A 14,996-nucleotide genomic window follows, 5' to 3' on the forward strand; every position below is an offset into this window, starting at 1 on the left:
CATTTTAAAAGGTACATAAGAGCAGCTCTGCTGGATCAGACCAGGGGATTTAATCCAGTCTCCTATTATCACACAACCAGATGCCTGTAAGAAGGCCACAAGCAGCCTGTATTCAGAGGCATACTGCTTCCGCTATCCGAGGCAGTTTTCTCTTTTTAAGTGCATACAATTTTCAAGAGAATGCATAGTACAATTGATGCTTGACTGAATTACTTTAAAACCTCACAGCTCTGGTATATATATATATATATATATATATATATATATATATATATGCTTTCGTAGATTTTCACGGGTATAGGAATGCAGGTTTTGGTGTCTTCGGGTGTCTTCCCGTGTAAGAGTTGGGGTGTCTGTGCGACGTTTCGACGAGGTCTCACTCGTCATCTTCAGGCTGGTGTTTTCGGCTTCTTGTTACTGGAACAGAGCTGTTCCAGTAACAAGAAGCCGAAAGCACCAGCCTGAAGATGACGAGTGAGACCTCGTCGAAACGTCGCACAGACACCCCAACTCTTACACGGGAAGACACCCGAAGACACCAAAACCTGCATATATATATATATATATATATATATATATATATACACACATATATAATCACAATGGATTAGAGAATGTATTGAGGGTGAGATGGGAATTGAGAAAGTTCTGCACGTTCAAAAAAGATGGAAATTTTTGCTGTGCTAACAGCTCCAACGAAAATTTTCCATTCTGCTTCTGGGGAAATGGCATTTTAAACGTTGTGCACACATGCAGAAGGACACGGCGAAGTTGCCTTGTTAACAGTGTTTGAAACTCAGATATGTAAGCTAGGCACCAAATGGCTCCTTAGACTAAGGTTACAGTCGCCAAAACGGAATGTCTAGTTGCCATTTGGGGGCCAGACAGCTTGAAAATTGTATTTTTCAATGTGACCTTTCGGTTCCTGAAATTTGTTCTGATTGTGTAGATAAAATATCATGGACAGAATTCTAGAAGATGTTCTGTCAGTGTGTGGAAACAGGCAAGATCCAAGGATCCCCAGGCATGGACCTCCAGGTGGTGGGGATGTCAGCTGCCATCCTGGGACCTGGGCATCTTCACCTGGTCACAGGTGGCTGATAGCCAGGTGCAAAATGCACCTGGCAAATTTCAAACGCTGCACCACAAAAATTGGTTGTTAGGGAGGATTTGGAGGAGCATTGGACAGAAGAGGCAGAACAGGAGCTCAGGGATGCTGACGAGCCCTGCAACTACCCAGAGGCTCGGGGAAGGAAGTTCGGACTCAGGAAGGCAGGGGGCTTTCAAATCAGCACAGACAAGGAGGGAAATGAAACATAAAGATCAAAGACGTTTGGCATGGGAATCGTAGGAAGCCACTCCCCAAATCTGACTCAACAGGTTCGGATGCTTAATTCTGGACTGTAGCTGTTTCTTGTATATATGTAATAAAAACTGTCCATACCACGCTGACTGTGCTCTACTGCGAAGGTGAAACACCACCTTTACATGGTGTACACAACTCAGGTGCTATTGGAATGCAGTGGTTTGTCATCTGGAGTCTCCATACTGAGTGAATGAAGGACTGCTATTCCAAAATAACACAACAGAAATTGAGATTCTCTGTGGCAGAATAAAGCTTTAAACCACTAGTGGGGGACTTCAGGACCAGTGGCCAAATGTAGCCCTTCAGACCTCATTGGGACTCTCTCCAGGCCACAAATCCCCATTGAGTGCTCTTGCCTGTCTGGAATGTACTGTGATCAGTACATCAATTTCCATATTATTTAAATCAAATCAATTGAAATCTCAATTGAAATCAAATCGATATAAATCATGATTTACCATATTTTTCGGCCCATAGGACGCACCAGCCCATAGGACGCATCAAGTTTTTTGGGGGGAAATAAAGAAAAAAAATTATTTTCCCCCCAGGCGCTTGTGGGGCAGGCAGTGGGGAGAAGCGCTCTTCTCCCCGCCGCCCGCCTTGCGATCAGGTTCGGGGACAGCAAGGAGATGCAGCGCGTCTCCCTGCTGTCCCCGGAGTGGTGGGGCAGGCAGCGGGGAGAAGCGCTCTTCTCCCCGCCGCCCGCCTGGAGATCAGGTCCAGGGACAGCAGGGAGACACACTGCGTCTCCCTGCTGTCCCCGGAGTGGTGGGGCAGGCAGCGGGGAGAAGCGCTCTTCTCCCCGCTGTCAGCCTCCAAACCACTTCGGGAGACAGCGGGATGGCGGCGTTCCGCCTCCCTCTGTCCCCCGACCTTGTGGGGCTGGCGCTGGGGCTCTCCTGAAGCCTGGAGAGCGAGAGGGGTCGGTGCCACCAACCACTCTCGCTCTCCAGGCTTCAGTGAAAGCCTGCATTCGCCCCATAAGACACACCCACATTTCCCCTTCATTTTTGGAGGGGAAAGTGCGTCTTATAGGGCGAAAAATACGGTAAATCACTAGTCAGTAAGACTTGATTTAAATCCTTTTTTTACAGAAAGACGCATTCTTGATGGTACCATCTTAATATTTACAACCAGAGGAACATTTCATTTTTGGAATAATAAATTTTCAGAGTAGTTTTCACAGTTATATCAAAAATTACTGATTTATGAGAGCCAGTGTGGTGTAGTGGTTAGTCACGTAATCTGGGGAACCGGGTTCGTGTCTCCGCTCCTCCACATGCATCTTCTGGGTGACCTTGGGCCAGTCACACTTCTGTGAAGTCTCTCAGCCCCACTCACCTCACAGAGTGTTTGTTGTGGGGGAGGAAGAGAAAGGAGAATGTTAGCCGCTTTGAGACTCCTGAAGGGGAGTGAAAGGCGGGATATCAAATCCAAACTCTTCTTCTTTTCCTTCTTCTAGTTCTACTATTAGATGTACAAAGACAATTATGAAATTATTGTGAGGTTTAATAAGTTAACTGTTTATATTTGGACAACTTTTCTGCTGTGCTTTATTGGAAGGAGAAAAAGAATCATTTCCTTAATAACAATTTAAACAATTTATTTAACTAAAACAATAACATTATTGCATATGTATCCATGTTTGTTAACTGATGTGGTTAAACATTTTTTTCAAAAAACCCTTAGATTGAGTTTTAGCACACATGAAAAACGTAAAACAAATCTTTATTTCCTGATGAATAGCCTTTGGACTATAATGTAACTTAAGTAGAAAAATATATTTAGAAAGGATTTTCCTCCAAAAGCATTTTATTTTAAAAATCCAATTTAAATTTTAAAAAAATCCAATTTAAATTTTTAAAATCTGATTTAAAAAACAAACACGTGATTATGTTTTTTGCTTGCCTGGATAAAAAATAGAGTGGCTGTGTAGGAACCTCTTTGGTGCGGGTGAAATATAGCCTCCCCACACACACACACACACACACACACACACACACACACTTTTTTTTGCCCATGGCTACACCCATCATTGGTACGTAGCCCCTGAAGATGGTTCATAAGGGAATGTGGCTGTCAAGATGAAAAAAAAATATTGAAGAGGGAGAGAAATATAGAGAGCCTCTGGTTCTCTATTAGGGTATTATTGGCTTCAGTTATTTTACTCACTCCGCTATCCATTGTTATGTCTTAAAAACATGTGGCGTCATCAGGTAACAGTTGCGCTTTCACTAATATTAATCGCTGCTGAATTGTTGCTGTGATCTATCTATCTATATGCTTGTCTATTTAGAGCTTGTTAGCTGCCCTGAGATAGAAGACATTTTAACAAGCACATTATAAAGGAAAACACTTCCCTGTGTATGGCGAAAAGCAGTATCAGAGAAAACAAAAATAGAAAATGTATTCCTGCCCATGGAGCCCACTTTTACAGCATGGTTACAGCTTGGTTAACTTGAGGCAGGAGGAGTAAGAATATGTGGTTTAAGTAAAATATGTAGTTTAATGGGTACTTCGCTTAAGCTGCTTTAAGCCTGTTGTCTTAGCTAGAGTTACATAAGTTGTGGGAGGCAGTTCTAAGCCTTGTGGATTCTATTTAAAAATATTTCATATTTTGATGCAGATTTCCTTGTCCTCCTGTCACAGGTGCCATGACTCCAGTAGTGAGCAAGAATCAGAATCAGAGGCTAGAGAACCTCCAGCTATGGAGCCAGACCTAGTTCAGAGCTCCGATCTTCCTCTTAGATGATCACAGAGCCTGGGAGATCCAGTGCCTCACCAGCCAAGTGGCACCTGGCACACACCAGGCCAGAGGCTATGGAACAGATGGAGGTGCCTGCCTACCTTCAGCCAGAGGGTTGACCCTGGAAGACTCAAAAGCAGGGAAGTCCAGCTCTTCATACTAAGTGGGCCACAAGAGTATTTCAACAGAGAACCCATGGGCCGCACTCCAAATTAAATTTCCCTATCCTAAATTAAACTGTTTGCCATATATTTAATATTATTTGCTACACACAATCTGTTTCATTAAATATATATATATATATATATATATATATATATATATATATATATATAATTAAATGCACAATTAATTGATTTATTTTTTTGATTTATTAAACACATTCAATACGCAAACAGGCGTATGCACTTTCATTAACAACGTAGAATAAGAAAGGATTTACTTACACAGTTTCAAAATTCCAAAAGGATATTATAGACAATAATTCCAAACTATTAAAGAAGGCGTATAATATACTGTTGGAATGGGAAACCAAAAATGAGGAAGTCAAATCACTAATGATTAAGTGGGCACAGGATGTAGGTCACAACATACAATCTGAGGACTGGATAAGACTTTGGAAAGGGGATTTGAAATTTACCGATTGCATATTGTTGAAGGAAAATTACATGAAAATGATGTACAGATGGTATATCACACTAGTAAAATTGTCAAAAATGTATAAAACAGAACTGTTGGAGGTATAAAGAAGGGGAAGGTACATTTTATCATATGTGGTGGGATTGCAAGATTATTAAAAAAAAAACCTTTGTGGGAGTGAACTGTTTGCTTGGAGCTGTCTGTGGTCCTGAAACATCTGCTCTGCCTTGCCCCTAGGGAACTGACATCTGACCAGAGCATAGCACTAAGCATCACTATGCTAGCCCAGGGATATCTAGCATGGTGCCTCCAGATGTTTTGAACCATAACCTCCCCTACTCCTGACCATTAGCCAGCTGGGGCCAATGAGGGTCAGAGTCTACCACATCTGCAGGGCACCACAGTCAGTGACTAAACCTGAGCTAATCTCTCCTTTCTGACCGACTGAACTGGGGAGTTTCTCCAGTGTATATTGTGAACCAATTCAAAAACATGCTGCATGACTCACGTAACATGAAGGGTTATGTCCTTAAAACTTGTCCTTAAATTTTGCCTGATTGCTCAGCCAAAGTGAATGCAGGTTTCTTAAGAAGACCTGGGAATTATATCACCCCTCACTATTTTTTCTCAACTTCCTTCATATAGTGACAAGCTCACATCACACCAGAATTTGATTCTTCAAGTGTAGGTGTAATATAAGAAACTATCAGTAACAATGAGAAAAATGTTGGATCCTCTTGCCCGGAGTGTGGAGGTGCTCTGGTAAGCAGTGTGCCAAGGGCACAGACACTTTCTCCAAAGCTTTCAAATGTCCTGCCATTTTGAGAAAGTTAAAAAGAAAAGAAAAAAAGCAGTTGTCTCTTCAGCACAGCAAGGGACATTTACGCTTTCGGACATATTCTGCATATACCAGTGCAAAAGAAACAGGACCCTCCCTGTTTTTTCACATACGAAAGGAGGGAACAGATTGTGGGGTCCACAAAGGTTGGCTTGGCTTATTAGTCAGCTGTTGTTTGTGGCCTCCAAGTTGAAGCAATTTAACTTGAGATTGTGAAGGGTGGGGTACGTGGTTGATGTTATTCTATTCTGCTCTAATACTATAGCTTCCAGATGACCTGTTTATTGATCACTCCTTCTGATTTGTTTGCAGGGAGGCTAGATGCTAAGCAGCTGTGATCTCATACTTCCCAGTGCATTTCCCAGTCACTTTCCTTATCATAAGAAGTCTGGTGTTGTTTTTTTTGGGGGGGGGGTTGTTGCACAAGACTTCCCCATCAACTATAATTCCACAATGCAAATTTCCTGGTATGTGATGCAAGTGCCTATACAGCACACCATCTTGAATAACAACTGGACTGACCATCAGAACTGTCTCTGATAAGACTCCAGACTCGCCGCTTTGCAAGAGGGATTCAATCACACACCACAAATTTAGGTTTGTGCAATTAAAGAGGATTTATGCACTCTGGCACAACCAACTTGATTTTTTTAAAAACAACACAGATTTCTGGCAGTAAGGAAAGTGATGGGCAAACAAATGCAGTCAGGAGGAATAGTGATGGACAGGAAGTCATGTCGCCTCCACACAAACAAGTCCAAATTAATGCTCAGTTAACAGTGGACAAGCATATAATCTCCACACAAGCTTTCCGCAAAGAAACTGGGATAAAGAAACAGGACATCTGGAAGCAATGCAGGCCAACTAAGCTACAATGCTGATGCTCGCACAATTCAGTTAGGCCTAACAGCATGAGCACCGCAATGTGGTGGTCACAAATGCATGCAGGAGCACAGCTCCTATTCCCTAAGAGCAAAAACAAAATAGATTTCTGCTTTCCCCATCAGGAGCCATCATCTGACAATGTAGGCACCACATTGCAGAGCTCGTAAAAGCAAAAGCAAACTAGGTTGTTGTTGTTTAGTGCATTTCTGTCCTGGTCTATCAACAGTACTGTCTCTCAGAACTATTGTGATGATAAAGGAATCATCCTTTGCAGTCCTCAAATTGGGCAAGGGTGTAGGGGGACCTATGCCATCCCCACCACCAGCATCTTCTTGTATGTCTTTCCCGAATGTCATGTGTTTAGCATGAAGATCGGCAGAGAGATTCTAACTGCGCTCGGCTAAATAAGGCTAGAATCCTCCCTTCAGTCAGGAACCCTCATTGTGCAGGATTCTAACCACATTCAGCTGAACACAGTGCCTGAGCAGACAAAGGAAGCTGCTCTTGAATGCACACTCCTCCACACTTTAAACCCACATGCATTGTTTTGAACACCTGAAGAGGGCTGTAAGTTATGCCATATTATATATCCAGCCCAGCCATCCCTAACCTGGCCTATCTCCACAAGACGTTTTGGGCATCTGCTCCAGCCAGCACAGCCACATACTGAGGGAAGTTGAAGTCCAAAATAGCTGTAGTGCATCAGGTTGAGTAAGGCTGTTATTGCCAAAGAAGGCTTGCAATAGTTGTTTTGCTCCATCCCCAAAAGAATCTGGGGACTTGTTCAGGTGCTAATTCTCTCCCCCAGGATTGTTGCTCTAGCAAGAGCAGAAGCAAGTCACAGGCCAACAAGGTGCATTTTACCTCACCAGGTCAAGAAGAGCCCATCTTCAAATTAGCATGGGATCTCTTAGCTCATGAGTTACACTCAGTCTACCCATTAAGAGTAGCAGAAGAAGGAAGTTCTCAGTTCCATGGCACGCTCAGGATATGGGATAAACATGGGAGCCAATTAACATCTAAATTTACAGGTGTTCTGCATTTTTTTTTCTTACAAGATAGCGGAAATGATCTTAGCATGCATTTTCAAGATCACTATATACAGGGTTCTTCTCACTTATTAAACTAATGAAGAATTAATGGTAATTTTTAAAATAAAAAAATCAGGAAAAGGAGTTAAAACATTACATACACACACACACACACAAACACAGGTTTTGCAACTATTTTAGGGGTGGGGGTGGGGAATACAGCTCAGTGTTTGCATGCAGAAGATCCCAGGGTTGATTTTCAGCATTTCCAATTCATCTGTCTGTGAGTGACTGCCAATCAGCATAAACATTGAGCTAGATGTACCAATGGTCAGAATAAGCAGGCTCTAATATGAAAAATGGTAATTTGAATCCAGCTTGGTGACAGGACACGAGAATGAAAAGGAAGGGCAGAAAAGTTTTGTTTAGAGAATCCTAGGTATTAAAGTTGTTCAAAGATAATTTATAAATGAATTCACCAAACTAAAATAAAAGTGCAAATTGTGTAGCTTATTTCTAACACATTTATGACGTGATGTTTTATTCAGGCACAGAATCTTACCAAGTATTCTATAAAGAAGGGTTTTGTTTTGTTTTCCAAGTAAATTTTTATTCAGAATTTGTAAAAGAAAAAATAAAGAAGGGTCTTTTAAATGAAGTGACCAGCAGATGTGAGACACTGGGCTGTTTTCCAACAGTTCTCCGATCAAACACAGTAAACACATCTAACTCCAAAAGCTATCTTGCAGGAAAAATTGCTACTACTCTAATACAGTGGTACCTCAGTTTAAGAACATCCCTGTTTATGAACTATTTGGTTTACAAACTCCGCAAAACCGGAAGTAGTGTCCCAGTTTGCAAACTTTACCTTGTTACCTTGGTCTAATAACGGAAGCCAAACAGTGGAAGGGCACCGGCGGCGGGAAGCCTTGTTAGGGAAAGCACACCTTGGTTTAAGAACGGACTTCCAGAACAGATTAAGTTCGTGAACCGAGGTACTACCGTATTAAAAATAATACAGGTAGGCAGTTGTGTTGGTCTGACACAGTTGATATATATATATAGAGAGAGAGAGCACAGTAGCACCTTAGAGACCAACTACGGTAACTTTGTTCTTGGTATAAGCTTTCATGTGCATGGTATCTGAAGAAATGTGCATGCACACGAAAGCTTATACCAAGAACAAACTTGGATGGTCTCCAAGGTGCTACTCTAAACCTTCAGTGAGTTAGGTCCTGGCACCTGTGATTCATGACAGTTTCTTTCTCAGCACTCTTTATCACAGAAGCCAATGAACACTGCTAAAATATTAATAATGCATAGAAGGAATAATACCATTTACCAGTGTGTCCTGCTAATTCTGCATGGTAGTACCAGTTTAATGTAAGCAAATCCTGAGAGGACCTGTAGCATGCACAAGCCAATTCTGTGCATGTTCCTCTGGGAATTCAGAAGGGTTTACTCCTGAGTAAATGTACACAGGCTTGTTGCAGCCTCCTCTTCCATTACTCAGCCCACCCTGCAAAGCCATGCACAGATTGTTGAGTGCACACAAGGAAGGAGAACAGCAAACGATAAACTATCACCACTTTTCACAACCTCTGAGTTGTGGCAGGATCTAGGTTTTACCCCTCCTTCAGAGGTGGTGGGGCAGGAAAGAGGAGCATGCAGTCTATATAGCCTAATCTCCATTATCAAAAGTGATCTATAGAGCCTAATCCCCATTACCAAATTTTCACAGCTCTCCGTGTTCCATAATCCCCTGCCATTAACACGTGCAAATGTCTAATCCTATTAGCCCCCCCCCCATGGTTTTATCAAATTAAAAGAAAAGGACATAGAATTATAATATATAGATATAGGAAGCTTTATAATATAATATAAAGCCTCCTATATCTATACAATGGTCATATTTGCATACTACCAGCTCCAGATTCTGCATCTGATACGGATGTGCGACTTATTATTTTTTTTAAAAAAAAAAGTTATGAATTGTATACGTTTGCGCTTAGAAGTAAACTTACAGGATGGCAAAGGCATAAACCACAGACACGGAACCGCGCGGACACCATGTGCCCCTTCCAGAGGCAGAAAACAAACCCCAATCTTCATTCACTCTTCTCTTTCTTACAGAAACTGCCTCTTTGCCCGGCCATGCGCCCGCAATTGGCTACATCATTTCCGGGCAGTCTGGTCGGAGGCATCTTAAGCCCATCGTTCCCCCCCCCCCGCGCGCCGTCCACAAAGCACTTCTGAGTTTCCTGCCATTTCACTTTTCCCCTAAGTGCCACCTTAGAGGGTCCCACGACGACCCTTTCCGGAGCGGAGTTCCTGAGCCGGACTCTTCCCTCGACAGACATGCACAGTCCACACGCGCCCTCCGCGCGTAAAAGGAAGGATGGGCAGTGTTTGAAAAGCAGAAAGGGAGAAGAAAAGGGCTGCTCTTACTCACCATCCTCCTTCTCGTCGAAGACGGGTCTCTTGGAAGACGAGGAGGAAATGCTGGCTCCCATCCTCTTCTTCCACTTGCTCCAGTGAAACATTGGCGAAGGAGGCGCCAGGGCATTCCCTACCAAAGTCCCGGGAAGCTGGGCGAGCCGGGCGCGGCGGCGGTGGCGAGGCGGCACGGGAGAGCACCTTCAAGATGGATCTGGGGTGTGTGAGAGGAGAGAGGGCGCGCGTGTGTTTGTGCGCCTGTGTGCAACGTGTCTGAGGGGCTCTTCTTCCTTGCCAGCCGCTTGCTTCTCTCTCTCTCTCTCTCCGTCTCCAGTCTCTCGCTTTTGTCTGCACGGCGCGCACCTCCAGGGCCCTGGGGGAGGGAGAAGAGGAGCCAAGTGCCCGAGCTTGGCTCCCTTTGGGCGCCTTCTTCCCGATTTGGAGAGAAGGGGGTCCCTCCTACTCCCCGTCAGCTTCTGGGGAACGGAGAGAGACCCGAGCGCCTCTTCAGCTACAATCTCTCTCTCTCTCTCTCTCTCTCTCTCTCTCTCTCTCTGAACACACGATCGAAATCGCCCTGGTTTTGTTCAAGCAACACGCCTCTCTCCCCCTCCCCCTGCCTCACCAGAGCCTGGGCTTTCCCCGCGCAAAGACGCTGCTGGAGACGAGGCGCGCCCCCGGAGCGGTCGGGGTTTTGTGTTCCGCGGCGCGGGTGCGCGTTTACAACGGCGAGACTCGCGAGCCGCTTGCCCTCAACTCCAGGGAACGCGAGACTCGCCACTTCCCGGCTAGGTGGCGCTCGAGTCGTGCCAACGTGGGGATTACCTTTCACCTTCTGAGATCATCCGAACGCAGCTCGCTGGAGGAGGTGGCAGTTTGGAGATGGTGGAGGGTGAGGGGGCTAGGCTAGTTGCCCATGCCCGCCTCCTGATTGCCCTGCCTTGTTCGCTTCAAAGCAAAAATAAATGCCAGCAGACTAAAAATTGTATCCAAACAGGATGAGGAGGGGAAGTTTATTATTATGCAAAGGGGAGGGGACATTTCTCTTGTGTTCCCGCCCCCTTTTTGTTGTTTAAAGGCTTTGGCTGTTCTTGTTAAACTAAGATCTCTTTGAGAGTGTTTTCTTTTATTGGTCTGCAATAACCAGGAGAAAGGGGGAAAGGGGTTTGATTATGGGGTGTTCACAGAAAAAGAATGCCATCAAATGACCACCAGAATACGCCCAAGTTTCCTCAAGGGCCATTGGAGGGTGACTGGTCACTTCCTGATTGAAATTCCTCTTCCAAGTGGCCTGTGCAAAATGCATTGAGATGGAGAGGAATGGCGCCAGAACCTGACATCCTTGAGCAGTTGTTGGGGCCACAGTGTCTAGACAGGGTCCATTGTTGATGCCTGCCCTGGGACCTTTTAAAAACATTTCCCATGCTTTGAGCACCACTTGGTGATTTGAGCACCACTTGCCAATTTAATTGAACACCAGGTGCCGGACATGATCAGTGTGGTGTAGTGATTAAGAGCGGTAGATTCGTAATCTGGGGAACCGGGTTCGCGTCCCTGCTCCTCCACATGCAGCTGCTGGGTGACCTTGGGCTAGTCACACTTCTCTGAAGTCTCTCAGCCCCACTCACCTCACAGAGTGTTTGTTGTGGGGGAGGAAGGGAAAGGAGAATGTTAGCCGCTTTGAGACTCCTTCGGGTAGTGATAAAGCGGGATATCAAATCCAAGCTCTTCTTCTCTTCTCAACATGAGGCATGGTGGGAAATTAAAATGTCAGGCAACCTCAGTCATCTGAAACTGCTCAGAGAACTGCTGCTATATTGCTGATTGTTGGTTATTGTTTTATTTAATCTGCACGTGCTGTAGAAGGAAGTGAGTGGCAGATGGGTCTTGTCAACCTGGGAAGGTAAGTCGAAGTCCACCTAGGAGAAGGAAAACTCTGATCCTAAACCTCCACTGCCAGATATCTTTGGGAGAAGAAAAGTCTACGGAGTAAACCCTATACAAATCCAGAGTGGAGTCCCTAAGACAGTTGAATGGCGCCCAGTACGGCTCCTTCTGGCAACACATGCAGCCAAGCTGGTGCAAAACATATTGCTCTGCTTTCCTTTGGACCACATCAGAGAGGCTGAGAGGAGGTCTTATCTGGACAACCCAGGTCTTCTATACACATAGCCCAGGCTTCTGGGAGGGGGGGTAACTGCAGTGCTGCTAATGCAATGGTTTAACCTCCCCCCTGGAGGTGCACTGGATTGACTCTCGAGGCAGATGCCAACAACAATATCACTTAATATATTAAAAATATATCTAATACCTTGTGGTCTGCCCAACATCTCTGCAATTCATTCGGATAAAAATCCAATTCAAAAGTAAATAAACTTTGGCTTAAGTTCATAACTTATTTTCAATACATGTAAACCCATAGACAGCTTTTCAGCATGTGCAAAGTGTCATTATTACTAGTGATTGATCCACAACTCGCACACTTCTGGGATTTGGAGAAAGGGCCTGCAGGAGAGGTTGAGCTGAACAACTTCTCTTAAACATGCCACTCCTCTCCACAACCATCCACCATTCCACCCAGCAATATCAGAACACCCAGGACTACGGTCAGGTTCTATATTTGCTCCTGCCATTTTTTTTTTAAAAAATGAATTTCAAAGAACTGAATCCATCACTGTGTTTTAAAGCCGAAAATGGCAAAAACAACAACAACAACCCTAAAATCATCATTTTGGATAATTGCATATCGTAGACAATTTAGTGTTCTATAAACTTTAAACAATTCTTTCAGTAGGCTGGATAAGCACTTTATTAAAAAAAAAAACACACACCCAAATGTGCATTGCTTTCAATTAGAACTGCTAATTAATTCACAGCGGTTTTCTCCTCTTATTTAATTGTTCATTTAAACTGCATGCTGTGCACTGAAAAAGACAAAGGGCGGGGCTTTAGGAAAGGGGGTTTGAGTTTAATGCATATTCTGGATTTCTTCATTGGTATGGTATTGCATATAATGCATTTAGTTCTTTGGAAACTCATACATAAATAACACAACAAAGATGAAAGTTGCATAATGGATACATAATTTCCCAAGCAGCAAGAATCAGAAGGTCCTAAATTACATGATGCTTTCATTGTGCAAAAGAAAAGATGTGCAGACTTCCTTTCAAATTACCAGTGCTGTGATTATCTGGAGCTTCAGAGACACCAACAGACAGTGCAGGTAATGAACATTTAAAGTCTTGTGGCTCCGTCAAAGAAGTTGTGTGCATCTCTGTAGGTGCATTCAGACGTAATCCACATGGACTTACTCCCATGTAAGTGTGCCTAGGCTTGCAGCTTTCCTTATTTTCTACATTAGGTTTACTGGCATTATAGCCAAGTTTCAAAATAAAGAAACATCAACCAATTCACAACAGCAACCACTAGTGATTTTTAAATTTTAATTTATAAGAATATGTACAAACTGTCAAATCATTGAAATACATAATTGTATACAATAGTATACAATTAACACTTAATCAAATTCTTCAAAACTGTCGGGTGAAACAAAACTGTTTTCAGTAGATGATTGTTGATGCGTGTCTGATTTCGATAGGCAGAGCGGGCAGGAGTCAAGTATAGTCTGTCCGATCCAATGCCTAAGCCAATACCACTCACATTCTGTAACCAATAAAGTTGTGGCCTTCTTAACCCATTAACCTAAATACTTGTGTCCATGTGTATTATTTTATCTCCAAGTGGGGGAGGGGCCTCAACTCACAAAACTGTTTTCAGTAGATGATTCTTGATCCCTGTCTGATTTTGATAGAAAGTGTTTTCCAAATTACTGGGGCCACTGTGCTAACTGCCTTGGTACATGTAAAAATTAAACAAATATAAGATAACTGTGGGACAGTCAAGTGGGCCTCAATCAGGTGACTGCAAGAATCTGGGACAAAGCAGTCATTCAGATACCCTGGTCTCGGCTGCTCAGGGCTTTATATGCTAACCATACAGGACTATTAATGCTACTGCTTTTCTGGCAAGGCTACACCCCAGTGCACATGAAAAGGTAATGTCAGAATCATCCCTGAGTGCACAATCTAATGATGGGTTGCACAATCTTAGACTCAAAAGCTAGTTTCCCTGTATTTGATAGGAATGGCTCTTTTGTAAATGAGTAAAGGTAAAGGTAAAGGGACCCCTGACCATTAGGTCCAGTCGCAAACGATTCTGGGGTTGTGACGCTCATCTCACTCTATAGGCCGAGGGAGCTGGTGTACAGCTTCTGGGTCATGTGGCCAGCATGACTAAGCCGCTTCTGTCGAACCAGAGCAGCACACGGAAACACCATTTACCTTCCTGCCGGAGCGGTACCTATTTATCTACGTGCACTTTGATGTGCATTCAAACTGATAGGTTGGCAGGAGCAGGGACCGAGCAACGGGAGCTCACACCGTCGTGGGGATTCAAACCGCTGACCTTCTGATCAGCAAGCCCTAGGCTCTGTGGTTTAGACCACAGTGCCACCTGTGTCCCTTGTAAATGAGTATAACCATAGAATTGTAGGGTTGGAAGGGGTCCCAAGGGTCATCTAGGCCAACTCCCTGAAATGCAGGAATCACAATGTTAGAATCCTTGACAGATATTCACAGACCCTCCAAGTGTCCCTATTTTCCAGGGACATCCCTGATCTAGATAAACCATCCTGGTTTTTATTTGATCCTGGAATGTCCCACTTTTCCTTAGGATGTCCCTATTTTCATTGGAGAAATGTTGGAGGGTATGGAGTTATCCAACCTCCGAGCCATCTGAAGGCAATCCTGTATCAGGAAGTTTTTTAAATGTTTAATGTTTTATCATGTTTTTATGTATGTTGGAAGCTGCCCAGAGTGGCTGGGGCGACCCAGTAAGATGTATAGGGTGTAAATAGTAAAATTATAATTATGGAATGGAACATCCGTATTTTCATTGGAGAAATTTTGGAGGGAATCCATCTTCGGTTTAAATACCTTCAATGTAGAAGAATCTACTGTGTTCCAATGGAGTCTGTTTCACTGTTGAACAGTTCTT

At 43.7% G+C, this 14,996-nt stretch overlaps 1 protein-coding gene across 1 annotated transcript in view; it reads right to left on the bottom strand.

Moving 5' to 3' along the window:
* The window catches only part of STK32C (serine/threonine kinase 32C), a 173,149-nt gene extending 162,256 nt beyond the window's left edge, over nt 1–10,893 (bottom strand). The window contains exon 1 of the mRNA XM_082222930.1: nt 9,958–10,893. Within this exon, the coding sequence (XP_082079056.1) occupies nt 9,958–10,048 (91 nt within the window). The 5' untranslated portion in view covers nt 10,049–10,893. The remainder of the gene's footprint in view (nt 1–9,957) is intronic.
* Between the last annotated feature and the right edge of the window lie 4,103 nt (nt 10,894–14,996).

Source organism: Podarcis vaucheri, assembly GCF_965113315.1.
Source record: "Podarcis vaucheri genome assembly, chromosome: 5".
Classification (NCBI taxonomy): Eukaryota; Metazoa; Chordata; class Lepidosauria; order Squamata; family Lacertidae; genus Podarcis; species Podarcis vaucheri.